The sequence below is a fragment of the Vollenhovia emeryi genome, unplaced genomic scaffold (genome assembly GCF_000949405.1).
Source record: "Vollenhovia emeryi isolate VEMERY1.0 unplaced genomic scaffold, V.emery_V1.0 DF939121.1, whole genome shotgun sequence".
NCBI classification, from domain to species: domain Eukaryota; kingdom Metazoa; phylum Arthropoda; class Insecta; order Hymenoptera; family Formicidae; genus Vollenhovia; species Vollenhovia emeryi.
This window is the reverse complement of record NW_011967245.1, coordinates 2,892,750-2,912,989: the sequence shown is the minus strand read 5'-3', so window position 1 is coordinate 2,912,989 and position 20,240 is coordinate 2,892,750. Positions and strand designations below refer to the sequence as shown.

The 20,240-nt window shown below is 40.6% G+C and overlaps 4 protein-coding genes and 1 pseudogene across 6 annotated transcripts; 3 read left to right on the top strand and 2 right to left on the bottom strand.

Moving 5' to 3' along the window:
* Positions 1-51: 51 nt before the first annotated feature.
* LOC105570355 lies at positions 52-2,482 on the top strand (annotated as a pseudogene).
* Positions 1,440-3,731, bottom strand: LOC105570239 (protein lin-52 homolog). 3 transcript variants are annotated; one of them, XM_012027306.1, is made up of 4 exons: positions 3,656-3,731; positions 3,040-3,117; positions 2,870-2,977; positions 1,440-2,799 (listed from the first exon to the last, which is right to left on the bottom strand). In XM_012027306.1, the coding sequence occupies exons 1-4, from the start codon at positions 3,684-3,686 to the stop codon at positions 2,666-2,668; spliced, it is 351 nt and encodes a 116-aa protein (XP_011882696.1). In that variant the 5' UTR covers positions 3,687-3,731; the 3' UTR covers positions 1,440-2,665. The 3 variants fall into 3 exon arrangements, with proteins under 3 accessions (XP_011882696.1, XP_011882697.1, XP_011882699.1); XM_012027307.1 differs by having other exon boundaries at positions 2,870-2,965; XM_012027309.1 differs by having other exon boundaries at positions 2,870-2,959.
* Positions 3,732-3,855: 124 nt separating this feature from the next.
* On the bottom strand, positions 3,856-4,249 carry LOC105570237 (protein PET117 homolog, mitochondrial). The gene is made up of 2 exons (XM_012027300.1): positions 4,098-4,249; positions 3,856-4,016 (listed from the first exon to the last, which is right to left on the bottom strand). Exons 1-2 carry the CDS (start codon positions 4,187-4,189, stop codon positions 3,878-3,880), a joined length of 231 nt encoding a protein of 76 aa, XP_011882690.1. The 5' UTR covers positions 4,190-4,249; the 3' UTR covers positions 3,856-3,877.
* Positions 4,250-14,540: 10,291 nt separating this feature from the next.
* LOC105570236 (tRNA 2'-phosphotransferase 1) lies at positions 14,541-16,930 on the top strand. Its single transcript, XM_012027299.1, has 2 exons — positions 14,541-14,809; positions 16,313-16,930. The coding sequence occupies exons 1-2, from the start codon at positions 14,798-14,800 to the stop codon at positions 16,907-16,909; spliced, it is 609 nt and encodes a 202-aa protein (XP_011882689.1). The 5' UTR covers positions 14,541-14,797; the 3' UTR covers positions 16,910-16,930.
* Positions 16,931-17,012: 82 nt separating this feature from the next.
* Positions 17,013-20,066, top strand: LOC105570235 (speckle targeted PIP5K1A-regulated poly(A) polymerase-like). Its single transcript, XM_012027297.1, has 4 exons — positions 17,013-17,287; positions 17,377-17,480; positions 17,578-17,901; positions 17,982-20,066. Exons 1-4 carry the CDS (start codon positions 17,031-17,033, stop codon positions 19,493-19,495), a joined length of 2,199 nt encoding a protein of 732 aa, XP_011882687.1. The 5' UTR covers positions 17,013-17,030; the 3' UTR covers positions 19,496-20,066.
* Positions 20,067-20,240: the final 174 nt, after the last annotated feature.

Sequence of the window (20,240 nt, the reverse complement as noted above, 5' to 3'; positions counted from 1 at the left end):
CTTTCGTGGAAATATAAGGACAAAATACTTTCTATTAATTTGTATAACTCATTGAATAATATTTACGCGCCGTGTAAACTCATCGCAGCGCTTAAGAAAGTAATCAATTTCATTGTTATTAGCTACTTTAGCTAATTGACAATATAGCTTATACAGAAGTGATTAAATTTGTTGCCTTCTCAAGAAACCTAACAAAGTAAAGCGTAACACAGTTTCACGCATTAATCGCATAATACGTGTACTTTTCGCGTGATCATCACAGTTCCGCCGGATGTGCGAATAATGCTCTAGTCAAGGTAACCGAGAGAAACGAAATTGTCTGTCGCATACAGGTGCGCGATGCAACGAAATCAGTTCATCATCCGGTACAGACGATGTTGGTCGCGAATGCGAAACGGACTACGAGATCGGTCTGCATTAATCCGTCGCGTCTCTACACGAAAAGCACAGAGCGCTCGAGAAAAGGGATCCGAGAGAGACCGATAACATCTCTTTAAAAAGTCGACCGACCTTGCAGATTCCTTTCATGAAAAGGATCGTTTCAATTGTTAATTAAATTTCGCTTCTCAAAGTCGACTGTCGACGTTGAGGTCTCCGCTCATACGAAACTACCAAATTTTTAGCCTCAAGAGTGTGCACCGTCACGTTTGCATTTATACTCGAAAAATGTGCTGCCTATTATTCCTACTTCTACTGCCGATCGTAACTTCGGAGCTGTGCGAGTACCCCTGGTATCAGTATAATACGTGCCAGAATAATTCTCTTTCTTGTCCCAGTGAACAGAAGTGTTCGTTCATCGAGTACTGCCCGGCGGTTGTATCCCTAATGGATAGAAACGCGCTTTCCGCTCACAGGTAACGTGGTCGTCTCTTTTTTTTCAAGTTGAACAGACGAGTGTACATATATACACACACACGCGCGCGCTCTCACACACACACACATAAACGTAATTTTTTTACGCAGATTACGACAGGCTGTATGCGGGTACGACCGAACACGCATAAAGATTTGCTGTAGCGTCGACAGTTATACCGAACGGCCGACGTATCCAGATAGAAATCTGAGTGCATATCCGACGCAACCAACTTTAAACTTTCAGTGCGGCAAGAGTATCGTTCGGAACAACGTAGACACTTTAGGATCGTATCCTTTTGTCGCAAGAATCGGTTTTATAAGCAAGTACTTTGCTTTACGTATATACAGAAGTGCTTGTATTGTATAGAAGTTGCATAATATACAGGATGTCCCAGAAAAACCGCCAATTATAACTCAACTACAATGTTGAAGTTAAAATGCTGCGTCCAAGAGTCGTCGCTTTTTTTCACCGACAGCTAGTTCGAAATTTAAACGTACAAGGCAGAAAACTTCTGCGGCATCATGTATATAACAAATTATGTACAATTTTGTTTATACGAAGGATATGAGAGAGAGAGAAAGTTAGCTATATCTCTTTTATTATATAAGACATGCGCTTTCAGACTGTTAGCAAGAATTCGCTTTCAGATACATTAACGGGTGAAATCAAATACTCGTGCAATGGCGTGATTGTTAATGAGCGTACTGTATTGACTACAGCTACATGCGCACTCGCGAAATCGGACAGATACAAATTGTACGTATATAGCAGTCGAAAATAAAATATAACGAATGATCGTTGCTCAGATTTTCGATCGTATCACAGCATTGAGTTGTTATAGCATGCAGTAATTACAATAAACCTCGTTCGTTATTCAGATGCTCTGTGCTTATTGGTGAATATAATACAGAGTCGAATCCAGATTGCAATAATTTGCTTTGCGGGCGCAATACCAGTAGCCACGACATATCGTATGTAGTTAAACATCCGGGCTACAACGCCGCAAGTTTTTCCAACAACATCGCCTTGCTTCGCTTGAAGAAGGCGATCGATTATACAGGTATGTACAATTCTTAAATGTACACGTGTCGAAGACACTGTGACAATCACGGCCTCAATGAAAATGCAATATGTCCGGTCTTCTTCAGCCACAGCTCAACCAATCTGCTTTATACCGGAGGACAGATACGTCAGCCTAGGAAGTACATGCACTGTTGTCGGCTGGGGAGAATTGTCAGGTCAAAAAGGTATTGTATTAATAGAACAAACTATCGTAAAGCGTAAAACTGTAAGCTGTGTTTATGTAACGTTCAAGTGCTGTAACCCTGTGATCCAGCGCAACCACTGACGCAACAGTCATTACAACTAGAACTCGTACCTAAGCAGCAGTGCTCGGACTATATAAGCCAAGCTCTATCAGTGGAATTATGCGCCAAAGGCAACTGTGAACCTTGTTCAGGTTACAGCGGTAGTCCTCTGTTATACAAATATGCGGACACATACTTCCTGGTACGTTATCAACATAAATATTTACATATATACTACAGATGTAGTTCACATATTTATGTTTTCCTTTTTTTTTACTCAGGTTGGAATCCTATCATTTGGGTCTAGTTGTGACTCAAGCACAATTTTTCCGTCTGCATTTGTAAATGTACAGAGATACACAAGGTGGATCTTAGAGAATTCTTAAGGATGCAAAAAATATATAGAAACGTCCCAAAACGTGTCTTAATGAGTACCGATCATAGCATTGCATTTTCACAAGTTTTATTCTTTTTTTTTGGTTTTTGGTAAATCCAAAATAGGTTATTTATGTTTAAATATATTCAAATATTTGCCGCGCGTCATTTCCTTAGCCTCTTCTAGACCCAGTTGATAAGCTAAATCGTGCAGTCTTTTCACTTCCGAGATAAGCCCGGTCATTGACAAATTACCCAGTTCTGCAAGAAAATATTTTACGATATTTAGCAACAGGATGAAGAATTGTATGTTAATGCATATCCAACTCACGATGCACATGGCTTATGTCATCCTGCGACATCGCAGCCCAAAAACATGGTTCTGTCTGCGGTGAATTTTGAGCAACGAACTCATGTACACCTGGAACTTCATTGCTCGCTACATATATGATGTATTGTGTGATACATGACTCATAACTGATCCTTGTAAAATGTACTCACTCTGCTCAGGCCACAGATCGGGTGACGCCCTATCCAATTTCTCTAGACTCATGAGACTCTCCTCTAAGCAAGACAAATCTATAAAACGAGAATTAGCCACTTCAACTTTGCACTTGCATCATTTTCTCCCCCTATAGTATTATCTAACGTACGTTTGCGCAGCTTCAAGTCTAACTGAACAAAGTGTAAAATACAGACTTTACGAGTACAGAAGTCAACTCGTACGACACACTTTATGTACGATACAAGAAATTAAGCAAACTTAAATCTTCCATTTTGTACGAGAACAAAGGATCAACAAATGGATAAATGACGGGACTAAAATGTAACGCAACATTTTAAACGTATAGCGAAACTTTGCGGCGGCAAATCAAGAGACACCTTTGACTCTTCTCTCTCGAAAATTAGCGCATAATATAACAACCAATATGATTATACATACAATAAAAAGATATTGGCTACAAAGGAATAAATAAAAATCCTTAAAAAGAAATATCGTCGATACGCTTGATGTATCATGTATGATTATAACCTCAATGTATAGAGCAAGAATACATCGCGAAACGGCGAAGGCGCGTGTGCGCTTTCGCTTCGCAAGACGAGGCTGCAAACTCACCCGGTTGATCCGTCGCTTTGTCGGTAGCCATAACGCTCGCGCGAAAGCTGTAAATTTTACTCAAGTGTTCCCAGAGGAGGACGCTTCAGCGGCTACTCGACGCGCATACAAAATGGAGCGAAATGACCGCGCGGAATACTTTACACACGGCGCTCTCTCTCTCTCTCTCATCCCTAAGGAGGATCCTCTGAGCGGCGGACTGACAGTCGCGCGTGTCAGCCGTTATTGCGTCTCGGACAAAGCCTCCCCTCTGCGCAATTCCTTGGTTAGCTCGGCCTGCTGCTGCAGGATGTAGACATTTTCGGCCTTGCGCCGTTCCCGTCGCTCGATGTCGCGTATCACACCGAGGTGCAGCTGCTCCCTGAAAACGGATTCGCGACGCCGCTCGTAAGTCACGCGGGAGAAACGTCGAAACGCGCCGGGTCGCGACGCGGACGCCTACCTGTCGTAGGACTGCTTGAAATGCACGTAGCCTATTATTCCGACGGACGACATACAACACAGGCCGAAAGTGACTTTAGACACGCTCGACATTCTCGGGAAGAACGGGTGCGCGTGGTGTGCGCAGTTACCGCACCGCGAACCAGTGATGTCGGATTGGTCGCGCTTTTGGCGCACGCGCTTTGACTTGGGGCTCACTGAAGCACCTACTACGGACAAATAGGTGTACCGCTGGTCGCCCGTAAGAAATTTTCTTGGAGAAAATTTGAAAAAAAATTTTTTTTACGGACAAGAGGCCTTTTTGACAGCCACACATCTTTTTGCTTGTACATAATATAAGTATGTAAATTAATATATTACGTATTTTAATATATAAAATAGATTAATTCAAGTCTCATATATGTTCCCGTTATACGGTATTACCGATACGTCGCTGGTTACTGTCGTGCATGCGCGAAAAACGCGACCAGTCCGACATCACTGCCGCGAAGTTGCCCGCGCAAGGCACGACGGGACAATCGATGGTTATCGATCCTCGCGCGCGCGTATTTTGTTTGGCGTCAAACCGAAATTTGGAGACCCTCGGAAAATCTTGTCTCCGCGACGCGAGAAAAATTTTTCGAAAACTCGTATTTTTACTAACTTTGTCTATAGATATTTGTAATAAAGAACAACCTTTATAACAAATAACTAAAGGCCAATAATAATGACGAGCAGCTTTAGGTGGCGAATTAAGACTAGAATATATTTGTATAATTAAAAACAAAATAGCATACGTTTCGACATCACAGTGTCTCCATCAGTACGTTAATAAGCAATTTAAAATAAATAATAAGCAAAGTGTCAGAAGTATAAATTACAAAAATTAAAATTTAAATAATGTAGAATAGAAAATTTAGATAACATAGAATATGCAAGAAACGCACCGCGAAAGACTTGACAAATGTTCACACTAACAAAATCGTAAGTTTGGAAATTTTTTACTACTCTCAGAAAGAAACCTGAGAGCGGCCACGCCGTCAGTTTACTTGATACCATTTTAGGAGACTATTTCGCGTGTCCTTACGACTATTTTTACTTTTGGAACTATTTTATTATGCCCATTCTACACCTAGGGATGATCCTACTTGTGGCTCATCCGATACCCCTTCTATACCTAAAGCTAATCCTACTTGCAGCTTATCCGAGGGAGTAGTATAAAGTGTAAAAGGTTTACACTTTGGTTGGTTTCCAATCGTACCAAAGTACAACTACAGTGTACCCTTTTACACTTTATACTACTCCCTCGGATAAGCTGCAAGTAGGATTAGCTTTAGGTATAGAAGGGGTATCGGATGTGGTAAAAGTAGAATCATCCCTAGGTGTAGAATGGGCATTACGAATTTCCCGACTCTACCGATAAAATGTCCACTTGGTGTATGTCTGTGCTGTGCATTCTGACATCTAATTTATAAAATTTACATTGACTACATGAAAAAAGTTTATGTAAGTATCATGTAGAAAATTTATGTTAGTATAATTTTGAAATTATACTAACACAGCACAATCCTGAAAAATAGGTGTAGCGCGGACACGCACAAAGGGGAGACTTTATCGGCAGTGTCCAGAAAATGCATAGCAAAATAGTTCCAAAAGTAAAAATGGGCGTAAGGGCGCGCAAAAAAGGTTCGTGAAACGGTATCAAGTAAAATGCCGACGTGGCCGCTTTAAGATTTCTCTATGCTACTATTAAAAAGTAGCTTTCGCTGACAACACATTACTAGGAATTTTTCTTAATTAAACCAGCTGCTGCTAACATTATTATTAAAATTCGTACCAAGAGATTCTCCCCGATTATTAAATATCTTTTTCTTTATGTATCTATGTATATGTATATCTAATCTTTTTTCATTATGTATGTATGTACATATGTACGCAACTTTGCGCAACTTCAATGACCATCGTAGTGCGTCCCTGCGCAGGCGCTCGCGAATAACTCGATATCGGTGAGTTCCGAAATTTATCGAGAAGCGGCATGTCAATGGCTACGTTCGGCAGAAAAAGCTGCTTTGCAACTGTTGTAAAATTCATGAATCTGATTGGCGTATGCTCTTAAATTCACACAAGATTGAGAGAACACACCGATCAGATTCACGAATTTTACAACAGTTGCAAAGCAGCTTTTCCTGCCGAACGCAGCCAGCAGAGCACACTTATCTGCTTAGAAAGGTGTTCTTCGGGGATTATGATTTATTAAAAAGTAACAGAGACTTGCCACTGCCTAAAATTCTTTGAAAAATGAATAAATGTGTTCAGAACTACACGAGAAATAGTTTAGAACTCGTAGAACTATCGAAAATCCGTCAGCGTCTTAGTGTTATGATAAAAAATACATCTTTTTTTTCTATCGGCTGTTTTTTGTATAAAATCAACAGAACTATTATTAAAAAGTATCAAGAACTATAGAACTCGACTGCATGCGATAAGAACTCCACTTTATTTTTGATCTGCTGGGAAATGATATGCCAACTTCACAGGCATCATCAGAAATTCGAAATGCCTGTGAAGTTGGCATATCATTTCCCAGCAGATCAAAAATAAAGTGGAATTCTTATCGCACGCAGTCGAGTTCTGTAGTTCTTGATACTTTTTAATAATAGTTCTGTTGATTTAAACCAAAAAACAGTCGATCGAAAAAATGATCTGCTACGGGAAGTTAGCAGATCATTTTCTAGCAGATCAAAAATAAAATGGAGTTCTTATCGCATGCAGTCGAGTTCTATAGTTCCTGATACTTTTTAATAATAGTTCTGGCGATTTTATACAAAAAACAGCCGATAGAAAAAAAAGATGTATTTATAATAACACTGAGACGCTGACGGATTTTCGATAGTTCTACGGGTTCTAAACTATTTCTCGTGTAGTTCTGAACACATTTATTCAGTTTTCAAAGAATTTTAGGCAGTGGCATGTCTCTGTTACTTTTTAATAATTCATAATCCCCGAAAAATTCATTTTTAAGCAGATAAGTGTGCTCTGCTGCTCGGAAAGTCGGGGTACCGGTCCTTCTAAAATATTTTTCGTATAGTTTTGCATATATTGATTCATTTTCAAAAGAGTTTTAGACAGTGGCAAGTCTCCGATACTTTGTACTTTGTACCGTTACTGCTTAGAAATGGATTTTTCGGAGATTATGAATTTATTAAAAGTAACGGAGACTTGCCCCTGCCTAGAACTCTTCGGAAAATGAATATATATTCAGAGCTATAGGAGAAATATTTTAGAAGAACCGGAACTACAACTTGCCGACCAGCAGAGCACACTTGTCTGCTTAGAAAGGTGTTCTTCGGGGATTATGAATTTTTGAAAAAGTAACGGAGACGTGCCAGTGCCTAGAACTCTTCGGAAAATGAATATATATATTCAGAGCTATAGGAGAAATATTTTAGAAGGACCGGAACTCCGACTTTGCGATCAGCAGAGCACACTTATCTGCTTAGAAAGGTGTTCTTCGGTGATTATGATTTATTAAAAAGTAACAGAGACTTGCCACTGCCTAAAATTCTTTGAAAAATGAATAAATGTGTTCAGAACTACACGAGAAATAGTTTAGAACTCGTAGAACTATCGAAAATCCGTCAGCGTCTTAGTGTTATGATAAAAAATACATCTTTTTTTCTATCGGCTGTTTTTTGTATAAAATCAACAGAACTATTATTAAAAAGTATCAAGAACTACAGAACTCGACTGCATGCGATAAGAACTCCATTTTATTTTTGATCTGCTGGGAAATGATATGCCAACTTCACCTGCATCCGCATTAGCGCGAGATTGTATTCAACTTTTCCAACACATTTTCTCACTCTTTCGTCTATTTTATTTGTTGGGGAATTTTTGGACGAACTCAGCATGTAATATTCTTCTCTTTAAACTCAATTTCTTTATTTTTCATTATGATTCTACTCATAATGAATCAAATTAAAAAATTTATTCGATATAGACAGGTCAATCTAAAGAGGCCCTCCATCCGCCGATTCCAACCGGCGGTCCCCTTTTTTACAATGCTATTTTTAACTTTTTTATTATTCAGTTTGATATAATAGTTATAAATATATTACGATTCGCATAACTATGACCATCAGTAACTATTCACTACTTTTCAGTGATGATCCACTGAGTGACTTGAACAGAGTATTATAGAGGCCCTCCACCACCCCCGCCAATTTCTATCGGCGGTCCTCTTTTTTGCAATAATCTTTTTCCTCTTACCATTACTTAATTTTTCTCGCGACATAACTTTGTAATATTATAAAAGAAAAAGAAAGTACATTACAATGTACTTTACAAGTATATAAGATATTTATATTTGTATTTATTATTATTACATTTAGTTTGTATTATTATTTTGTCTATAACGAAAATATCAAATTATATCCCCCTATTCCTGCCTACCCGAATCCCTACCTACCCGTATACCAATTTATAATTCTATCTATCCGTTTTATTACGTGCCTGTGTTAAAGCCTAGCATATCTGCAAATTGTTAATTAAAACCGCGACGCGATTTTATTAAGGATACGATTTGTGGTTTTAACTCGCGCGCGATTGAGATTTAATTAAAAATTTTCGAATCTCGCATATACGCGAGAAAATATGGAGAAGAAAGACCCACCCGACTTTTGAAAAAAAAATTATTTTATACATATATTAGCATAATTCTTTGTGGTCAATAAGGACCACGTTGAATGCATTCTTCTTTCGTTGGACCAGATTGGACCTACCTTTTGTCGCTCCTGGCCATATCATCTGGTCACATTTCGACCAGAAACCAGCAGGAAAGAGAAAAAACTCTTTCCATTGTCGATTTATCATAATCGACAAATATTACGTTTAATTCGAGTAAGCGAGCGGCCGATCGGATCGAAGAGTACACAATAAAAGAAGTTGATAAAAAAAATTTCTTTGTAAAAATTGGCTGCATCAAATTGATCGAATATATTTTCAATATTCCGTTATTTAATTTAAAATCTGGATTGTTTCTTTGCGACTGTTCTTTCAACTCGAAATCGTAAGTCAAATATGCTAAACAAATTTTACTTCGCGTTACATGTGCACCGATTTCAATAATATCCCGTGAAAACTTGGAATGAATAATAATGTGGATTAAAAAATGAAGAAGGAGACTTTATCGATGCAAAACCAATCGCAAACCGTCCGCGACAACCGACCGCGAAGATGCGTGTGACTATATCGTCCATGCAATTCGCATCTTGAAAGTGTATCAAGTAAAATGTACAAAATATGAAAAACAGATGGAAAGGTTACAAGAAATCGACGAATGCATCAACAAATAATTCGAGACGTAAAAAAACCAGAGATTCTGGCTCTGTAACGGGACACCCAACCCTCCACTTTGAATAATAAATTGAATGATAAATTAAATATATTAAATAATAAAATATATTAAACGAAATATTAAATTACTTGTAACCCATCCATTTAAAGTGACGAATCTACGAAATCTACTTCTACTATTTACAGGGCCGTGCAAAGGGGGGATGCGGCGGATGCACTGCACCAGGGCCCCCCCGAAATTCGGTTAAGATATAACTATTATTTTCTATATACTACAAAGCGCGCTTCACGCGAAATTTTTTAATACACCATTAACTTTTACATATTATTTACATAATTAACCTTTCGAGACATACAAGTGTGTCTAAATATGCAATAATGATTCACGAAGTAAGCGCAAAGAGAGCTCATTTATAAATAAATATTTTAATTATATATATTGCTTTACTACATTTTTAATCCTCTTAAAACTTCATTACTTAAAACACAAGATATTAAAGTCATGAAAGGTCCCCATTTTTATCTTTGCACCAGGGCCCCAAAAACCCTTTGCATGGCCCTAACTATTTATCTACGTCTCTACCATCTACAAAAGTGTAGATTCGTTACCTCGATTACAAAAATTCGCACTCACCGACCGATGCGCAACAGCGGAGTTGTATCTGCCACGTAGCTACGGTGATTCTGCAACAGAAAAGCATGAAATTTAGATTAAAATAGTGAGAAAACCAATACGGCAAACAATAATTCTTACACGTATCGAACTTTTTATTCACTTGAATAGGAGGATTGTATCGCGTAAGATTTTCCTCGAAGGAGTTTCACGAGAACGAACTTTTGTAAAATTTAAAATCACCTCTTGTTTTCTTATAATGATCATTCCTGATTATTAGAAATCACATGGAATTGTAATATAAAACGGCTCAATATAATAAACTGCAAAAAAGGGATCGACTTTATACAAAATAAAATACAATGATAATTACCGCAAGGTTGCTCCGCTGGCGCCTGATGCCTCCTTGGCCGCCGCCTCCTCTCAGATTCCTCCACTTCGCACCGGCACAACACAACACTCGCGAAAGAGAAGATAATTACGATCGCGCGCACTAATTGTCCAAGTGACGTCACTCCCGGCGTTATTCGTCACGACTTTTCGCAACGAGAGCAAGAGACGCGATCGCGTCTCCGCGATCAATGGCGTCGCGCAAACTGGCGGGAACGTTTCGGCGGAAAGGACTCGGAGATCCGCGGGGCTAACGCTCGCGCGTTTCCCGAGGAGAAGAGACCGAATGCGGGCGTAAACGGGGGATTTCGCGCGTACGTTTCTCTCGCCGCGCGTCACGCGTGAAATTCGACGCGAACTGAATTTGAAGCTCGGTATATTCGCGGCGCGACGGCGACGGTGCAAGAGATCCCGCGGCTCCCCGCGAGATACGTGTCGCGGTGGCTCGTCGACGCGCGGGTATCGAATCGACGCGACCTGATCAGACTCACCGCCGTGGTGCGTGCCTTCGTTCTCTGCCACCAGCTTAACGCGCGACACGTCACTCCCGACGTTATTCGTCGCGGACTCGTACAACAACAGCAAAAGAGACGCGATCGCGGAAATACGATCGATGGCGTCGCGCAAATTGGCGGGAACGTACCGGCGACGAGGGCTCGGAGACCCGCGGGGCTAACCTCGCGCGTTTCCCCGGGAAAGGGACCGAATGCGTAAACGGAGCGATTTCGCGCATCACGCGCGAGGAGACACCAAGTGAAATTGGAGCCCGGTACAGTTTTCGCGTCGCGCAAGGATACGGCGGCGCAACGGCGACGGCGCAAAAGATTCCGGCTCCTCGCGAGATACGCGTCTCGGTGGATCGTCGACGCACGAGTATCGAACCTACGCCGCGATCGCTATACTTGAGCGGCCTCAAACTCACCGCAACTCTGTCGCACTGTCGCGAAATGCGTCGTTGTGACCGTCGGCGCCGGAGAACGATCCACTGCGTGTCCGCGGGGCTGGCTCCTTTGACGGACTAACATGGCGTCGCTTCCCGGCGGCACTGCGCGATACTACACGAGTCGAGTCAACGCGCGACGACGACGACTGTACGTCACTTCTCGTTTCGCGATACCGCTCGGTCAAACAAACGCGCAAATTGACGCGTTGACGAGAAATCGACACTCACGGTTCTCCCCCACGTTCAACTTCGGTCGAAGAAACAGCGAGCGCGTACGGTAGACGGCGACTCGGCGGTCCGCTTCCTGTATCTCGAGTAAAATAAACACACCGAGAAGCAAAGACGACGTCCCGCGGAGTCGAGAAGCTCGATCGGTTAGTCGTGGCGTCGTTTATTACGCGGAGAGCGATCGCGCGCACTGTCTCGTGGCATTCGCACCGGCGGTTCGAATGACAATGCGACACACAGAACGTTCGCTGACCTCGACGGCGGGGCGGCTCGGCGGCTCGGCGGCTCGGCGGCTCGGCGTAAACAACTGCCGAGCGACGCGCGCGCGGGTCTGACAAAATAACCGTCGAAATAATTTAGACGAACGTACATACAACGAAAAAACACGCCGTACCAGCCACGTTAATGTCACGGGTAAACGGAGAATCAGTCTGCGTTCTGCCTCGGTGCTGGCTGCTCGCCGTAGCTGTCTCTCGCGAGTGTCGCACGCTCTGTGCGAGTATCGTGTGCTGTGTCTAGTGTCGTGCTCTGTGCGAACAATTAATGGTCATCGGCCTAAAGCCCGTGTCACACTACGTATTGCGGACGCGGATTGGATTACGGATCGTACAAATAGACAGTCGTCTATCCTGCGATCTGCAATCCGGATCCCAAGTTGCCTCGCTGTGATTGGCTGAATTTCGATCCGCAATCCGTAATCCCAATCCAATCCGCGTCCGCAATACGTAGTGGGACACGGGCTTAAAGCCCGTATCGGACTACGGATTGAGATTGAGATCAGATTGAAATTTGGCCAATTGGAGGGAAAGTTACTAAGCTTGAGATTAATAAACTTTACTGCGATTGGTCAAATTTCAATCTAATCTCAATCTCAATCTGTAGTTTGATGCGGGCTTCAAGCCCGTGTCACATTACGTATTGAGGACGCGGATTGGATTGAGATTGCGGATCGCGGATCACGTTTCAGCCAATCAGACGAGGCGGCTTTGGGCCCGATTGGTTAATAGCGTTTTCCATTGGCAGAACTAGTGCGCACCGAGTGCACACTATTTGCGAACTGTTTGTTTCATTGCGGATCTCAGTGCGTACGAAGATCGTGCGTGCAGTTTCGTTGGTAATTCTATGTGCTGAATTTTGCACATTTCATGCAAAAATCTGGCACGAGCTCCAAGTGACGGTGTCGGTTTCGTGTAAAAATACGCTAATGTCATGCACTGAACCAAGCCGCGAGTGTTTCATTCGGCGTGCAAGAAACTTGCACTAGCGGTACACTCGGGCAGTACCGTTTTGCATTTCACGAATTCTCAGTGCGCACTCAGTTCTGCCCAATGAAAAACACTATAAGACAAAGTTAAATTTAAAAATTCACTAGAAAGTGCACCCAGTGCGCACTAGTGCAGGCAATCAAATTTGCTAGCAGTTCCTGCAATCAACGATCAATGGATATCAAGGTGGACGTGGCCGTTTATTGAAGTAAGTACTTTTATTTTAAATTGACATAATGGATCTGTTATATAGAAATCGCGTTAGATCAACATTTTGTAAAATGCATGTCGGAATTTAAGAGCATATGCATAGTTTTGCAAATAAATATGAATTTTCATAGATTCATTGTTTGTAAATGAATGGATTAAGACGGATTAGAATAAATGATTAGATTAATACTGGAGAATGCGCATTTGTGTGATTTATGTGCACTCGCACGCACGCACAAAGATCGTGAAATAAAAATATAAGATTTTCAGAAGACGCGAAGAACATGATATAATTTTTTAGAGATAAACACAACGATGACATAATATATTTTAATAACTTGAGCAAGTTTTAGTACGATGTCATACAACCTGTTATAAATGAGAAAAATTTCCGACTTCATTCCTTACGATTGATGACACTTCTAACTTCCAAATTAATATTTAATTAAAATTATCTGGATCACTCGCAGAACCTTTTTACTCACACTTCATAACTCTCAATATAAAATACAAACGATTCTATAGAAAAAAACTTTGTTCGATTTGTCTCTTCCGGCTAAATACCGGGTGGAATATAATTAATTAATTACTAATAAACGATCAATGGCTACGTTCAGCAGAAAAAGCTGCTTTGCAACTGTTGTAAAATTCGTGAATCTGCTTGGCGTATGCTCTTAAATTCACTCAACATTAAAAGAATACGCCAATCAGACTCACGAGTTTTACAACAGTTGCAAAGCATCTTTTTCTGCTGAACGCAGCCATTGACTCACAAATCTCTTCGATTGCACTTTAAACCAGGGTTGTAAACCGGAGCAAAAATACGTTCTTTGGAGCGGTTTTGAACCGGTTCGAATTTAAAAACCGCTCCGAAAACCAGATGAATTTATGGAGTAAATTATTTGGAACTTGGGATGTAAACCGAACCGGAGCGAATAAGATTGTAAACCGGAGCATAAATACGTTCTTTGGAGCGGTTTTAAACCGGTTCGAGTTTAAAAACCGCCCCGAAAACCGAATGAATGAAGTAAATTATTTAGAACTTGGAATGCAAATCGAACCGAACTGGTGAAATTTGCACATTTACCACCTTTCCAGCTATGTAGCAAAGATTCAAACGTGGTAAATCTTTTTAAATAAATTAAATCCTTTTTAGATAAAGAAATCGCTCCAAAACCGGTTTTTCATGCTCCGGTTCGAAACCGGAGCGTTTGAAATCATAATCAAAAATGGTTCGCTCCGGATCGGAACGATTTTATAATTGAAATTTTGATCCGTTCTCTCGGAGCGGATACACTTCAATGGTTCGGTTCGGTTTACAACTCTGCTTTAAACGTTCTCATACGAAATTCAAACGATTGCGCGCAGCAGTTATTTAAAAGCACGTTCATTTCCGGTGACGCGTGAGCGCATGCGGAGCAGGATTCGCGGTAGCCGACAGTAGCGCGCTGAGAATGGGCGACGGACGAAGCTGGAGACTCCGGGACGATAAAGAACTGCGCGTACAGCACTTTCGAGCGTAGACACGATTTTCTCCGCGGTTAAAAACGTATATTAGCAGGTATTACGCGATTATTACCGAGATAACAATTAGATTTTCGCCGACTCGGAGGTTCGTAAACATTCGTCGAGACGTGTGTCTTCGAATTGGCGTGAGGCAGACCTGTTAGATTGGTTTCGAGGGAGAGAGAGAGTACCGCGAGCTACGCTAAGCTTTCATGTTTTCAGAGGTTAGACAATCGTGATGTAACTATTTGCAGGAAGAGAAGCTTTGTTCATTATTTATATCAAATTATGGCTCGTATTAACGTCGTGGTGAAGTAAGATTGCACACAAGGAATAACTCGAGTGTGTTTCCAACGTAGTGCGCCTTTCTGCGCGGGCACGTAGCTTGCTTTCAGTGCTGCTCCTTCGTATACTGCGTTTTATTATTTATTCACATAATAGACTGTTCTCGGCATGCTGCTAGAATAACTTTCTCAACTTACGAAAATAATTTGAAAGAACGGAATTATTTTTTTTCTCTCTCTACGCCCTACGGGAACGTCTTTCAACCGTTGGATTATTTGGCGTATCTTTCGGTCGAATATATCTGGTTGCCCTATGTTCCCTGTTCGTCCGATGTACTGGTAAATTGGTAGCGTCTTCTTCCCAATCTTCACTTTCGACGATGTCCTCTGTCGCAACGGGATTTTAGCTCAGAGAAAGTGAAAGTATCGACCGGAATAAGTATCGTCGATTCAGGTTTACAATCGATATGCCATTTGGACATTTTCACAAGCCTCTTTCTCACTCTTCTCTATTTTCACAATTGTTTTGCACTTTTTAATTTAACTTAAACTCACGTTAAAGATAGTTGACGTTTTAAGCCCGATTTTACCAAACATCGCTTAACTTTAATCTCGGTTTCATTCATGTTTGTTTCGTTCTCAGGTAACAGCTGGAAGGAGACTAAGAACGAATTAAACTAAGCTTAAGTTAAGCGACGTTGGTGAAAGCGGGCCTTATTTGCTCTCAGAGTAACTCGCAGCTTAATTATTCGTAAAAACCCGGTGAAATTAGGCATAATGTGATTGTTACTAAAAAACGGAACAGTTAAGATATTCTTTCAAAAGAAAGAGAGCATTAGAAATTATTAATATTTTCTAATATAATACTAACAGCGGTGATAGATTTTGTTACACAATAGCCGCTCTTTTGCATGCGAGCGAGCGGGAAAGGAAATTGAGATAGGGAGGAAGAGCGCTCCAACGCTTCAAATTTGTAGGTAGCTTTGGTTGCAACTAATTCTTAAGCCTTGTGTCCACGATCCAAGAACTGTGTCCAAGTTCTAGGTCTAAGAAATGCGTAGCCAATCAACTTGCAGCTTTTCCATAAAAGATACAGGTTGATTGGGTGCACATTTCTTGGAACTAGAACCTGGACACAGTTCTTGAATCGTGGACACAAGGCTTTAGGCCCGGTTTCACCAAACGTCGCATAACTTTAATCGTGGTTTAATTCACGTTTGTCTCTTTCCAAAGTAACAATTGGAAAGAGACAAAAAACGAATCAAGCCAGGCTTAAGGTTGAACAACGTTGGTGAAACCGGATCTTAGACTTTGTCGAAAGAATATATTAATTTCTGAAAAGCTAAAACTGGCATTTGTATTTTTTTTAGGATCGTTTTAACAATCTATTTAATTTGATTGAATGTAATTAACGAATTTCTAATAAATGTTATTTATTTTCAGGGACAGAGTAAAAGCGACATTGCTCTCAGCAAGAGATTATCGTATCTGCTGCGCCATGGGGCTGTAAGGGAAGGCTTAAACATCAAACCGAATGGTTTCGTTGCAGTTGACGAACTCTTAAACAAGCTTTATCAGTGTACTATTGACGACATCGAGAGAGTAGTAAAGAAAAATAACAAGCAGAGATTTACCCTTGCAACCGTTAACGGCGTTTTAGAGATTAAGGCAAATCAAGGGCACTCTATATCCAGGATTAGTGAATTGAGTTTGAAAATACTTGACTGCGTGGACTTTGACATAATTCACGGGACTTATTTTAAGTACTGGTCAAGGATAAAAACTGAGGGTCTGTCACGTATGAAAAGAAATCACGTTCACTTTGCAAAGGGGTTAAATTTTGTCAACGGTCTGAGGCAAAGCGCCGAACTTTTTGTTTATATAAATTTTGAAAGAGCAAAGGAGGATGGCTTAATATTTCGTGAATCTGAAAATAATGTTGTCCTCTGTGCTGGAAATTCGAAAGGATTGATCGAAACAAAGTATTTTTTGAAGGTGCTTACTAGGGATGGACAAACATTGAATTTTGATGAAAAGTAGTGATCTTCTTTTTATCTTTTTATTTTTATATAATGCACTGTTGCTAAAAGGAAATTTCCTGCAAGGGAAACGTAATTAAATCAATACAATAAATAACGGTTGTTTTTAACAACATTGAAACATGAATTCTAAAACGTACGCTGAATCTGTCAAACATATTAACAACCAAATCCCCACGAGCTCAAAACATCAAGAAGCGAAACCAGAACACAAATCGCAAGAAGAGAATGAACATTATTTACCAGAAAAGTCACTTTACATTGCACCTTTACCGAAAACCGTGTCTCCAGGGTATTTAGTAAAGTTTCTTCATCAATTTGGAGCAGTCAAGAGACAACATTTTGCACGGAACTCCTTTTGGATTGAATATAACGACAGGTAATTTATGATAAATAATTATAATACATAAGAATAAATTTTATCTTTCTAATCCATGCAGATATTTATGTATTGGTTATTTGTTGCAGCAAACCTGTTGATATTTTATTGAGCAGATCAAATTGGCTGCCAAATGAAAAATTATGTTTGAGAAGACCGAAGAAAAATGGAGGAAATTTTAACCAGGACAATGGTAAGTGTCACAAAGTTATCTTAGATTTAGCAACATACATAGTTGCTACCATTACTTTTCTATGGAGATGACGTTGATACACGCTATTGTTTTGTAGTGCCGCAACAGAAAAATACCAAGTCTGTCCGGAAAAAACCGGAGAATAAAATTGAGGAGGAAGAGGACCCGATAAGTTACGACCGGATAAAAAGTGTTTTCGAAAACGCAGTAACATTTGATAACCAACTGGCAGCACTTTTAAACACAGTGCAGCTTACAGAATTTGAATTGTCAGCAAGATATAACGTCATTTGCACTCATCTGGATGAAATATTCAGGTCGGTTTTCCCAGAATGTCAAACGTACAGATTCGGCTCGACAGTGGCGCAATTGAGTTTCAAAGAGAGCGACTTAGATATCTACATGTACGTCGGTCGAATCGGTAAGAGATTTTCTAATTTCATCGTACGTGAATACCATACGTGAATACCGTTGAATGCTCAAATAACTTGTCTGTTCAAGGTTTACCGCCGATCTATAACAAACCGGATATTCCATCGCACGTGTGGACGCCAATAATTTTCAAGAGAGTAAGAAGAGTCATGTACAGCATGAAATCTATATTTTCCCACATCATATCGATCCCTAAGGCGAAAACACCTATCATTAAGTTCCGTTATATGCCGACTAATGTCTCCTGCGACATTTCCTTCAAGAACAGCCTAGGCATCTATAAAAGTAACTTTTTACGATACTGCGCTTCGCGCGACCCACGACTAAGACCGCTGATGCTGCTCATCAAATATTGGGCAAGGCACTTTGGGATTTCGGGTAGCGGCAGGATCTCCAGTTATGGACTAGTTTGTCTCATTATATTTTATCTTCAGCAAGAATCAGTTGGTCTTCTTCCACCGTTATTGGACCTCCAGAGAACCTGCGTCCCGCAGATCCTGAATGGCTGGCAAATAAATTTTAATGAAGATATTTACACATTACCGGCCGTTACCAATAGCAGTAGTATTGCACAGCTGCTTCACAATTTCTTCTCCTTCTATGGTAAATTCAACTTTAATTCGTGCGTGATATGTTTATTGGATGGAAAAGTATATCCAACAGCTGACTTTGCGCAGTTGGACAAGTTACCCGATTACATGAATAGATACAAAACTTACGTCGTGGATAATAGTGCCAAGAAATTAGATGTTCAGAAACCAGTATGCGTGCAGGACCCGATCGAACTTAATCAGAATACAGCCGCGAATACGTCAGATCGTGCATTGATAACGTTTCAACATTGCTGCAAGTTTAGCGCCGATGTCTGCGCGTCAGCTAGTGTAAATAATTACGATTATTTATTGACCACGTTATTCAGCACAATTCCTCCTCAACTGATGCAGCTGAATAAAAAGAGGAAGAAGTTCAAAAATGTACTAAAGGCTGGTTATTTCATCGATGCTGGATTACCCGAAGATTTCGAGAAACGTACGGATATTGCCGATAAAGAACAGTACAGGAAGGACAATTGGTATTTCGTCATTTTTAACCTAATAAGAGACATCTTCGAAATGATTTTTAAGTTGCACGTCGAGGTGATCCTCGATCAAGAAACGAAGCAGCAGAAAATCGACGCGTTGTCTGACGTGCATACCAGAAGTCATCAGAAAGTAATGTTCCGCTGCACAGGGAACAAATGCGTGTGGTACAACAGGAAGAAAAACAATAGAACTCTTTTGGATCTTCAGTTGAGCCTACTGGAGAAAGAGGCGATCATGTCGGACAAAGTGGTGGAGCAGCTAAACGAACACGATAAGGCAAACCACATAAGGCTGGATTTCGTATGTACATTGGAAAAGGCGGACAATCCCGTGGCGGTGGTCATAGTGCTGAACGACGAGAACAGCCAGAATCACATCTTTCGGCAGTTCGAGTGCTTCGTAAATAGCTGGATACCAAAAATAATAAACAAGACGTTGGTGCACATGCTGCAGTTCAAAAAGACCTACGAGCTGCTCTACCACCAACAACGATCATCATGATGCTGAGTGTACGTCGCACTTTCCGACATGGACCAAAAGTTTAAGCGCTCTATTCTGCATAACTCGCCGTTAATTTGAAAGTCATAACTATCTTGTTAATATTCCATTTATTTACTTTTATCATTGTGTGATATTTCCGAGCGTATTCGTCCGATTGGATTACTTCAAATTCACAAATAGATCTTTAGAGGGTCTTGAGAAAATTAACCAGCTAGTTTGTATTCTACATCACATTTCTCAAAATATTACACAAACACGCATTACTAATCAATATAATTTATTGAAGTTATGTTCTGTGTTAGATCTATGAACAGGGGAGCGATCACGTGCACCGATCGAATTCGAATTCGAGAAGGAATATGCCATCCGATACCACTCTTCGTACATGAACAATCTATGGTCTGGGAGAAACTATCCTATAATAAATAAGCATGAACCATGAAACCTGTAGAGTAGAAACGTATGAGAAGTCAACCGATCGAATTCGATCGTGTACGTGATCGCTCCCCTGTACTCTCATGCAGTAAGTATAATCGTGTAATATGGAAATATACAAGTTTTTACAAGCACATATACATAGATACATATTCGTATAATATGCCTCGGTGGTCGAATTGGTTGGGACGCCCGCCTAGAGAGAAGGGAGATCCAGTTTCAAACCCTGGCTGAAGTAATATTTTTCGTAGTAAATTTTCTGTGTTAAAAACACGATTGAAAAATTGAAAATTTCAAATACCAATATCTT

Coding starts and splice junctions, on each gene's coding strand:
- LOC105570239 (XM_012027306.1), bottom strand. CDS start 3,686: ATGGCTACCGACAAAGCGACGGATCAACCGG. Junction 3,118..3,655: donor CAAAGCGACGGATCAACCGG/GTGAGTTTGCAG, acceptor CTCGTTTTATAG/ATTTGTCTTGCTTAGAGGAG. Junction 2,978..3,039: donor CGATCTGTGGCCTGAGCAGA/GTGAGTACATTT, acceptor TCATATATGTAG/CGAGCAATGAAGTTCCAGGT.
- LOC105570235 (XM_012027297.1), top strand. CDS start 17,031: ATGAATTCTAAAACGTACGCTGAATCTGTCAAACATATTAACAACCAA. Junction 17,481..17,577: donor AAATTTTAACCAGGACAATG/GTAAGTGTCACA, acceptor ATTGTTTTGTAG/TGCCGCAACAGAAAAATACC. Junction 17,902..17,981: donor CATGTACGTCGGTCGAATCG/GTAAGAGATTTT, acceptor TGTCTGTTCAAG/GTTTACCGCCGATCTATAAC.
- LOC105570237 (XM_012027300.1), bottom strand. CDS start 4,189: ATGTCGAGCGTGTCTAAAGTCACTTTCGGCCTGTGTTGTATGTCGTCC. Junction 4,017..4,097: donor TTCAAGCAGTCCTACGACAG/GTAGGCGTCCGC, acceptor ATCCGTTTTCAG/GGAGCAGCTGCACCTCGGTG.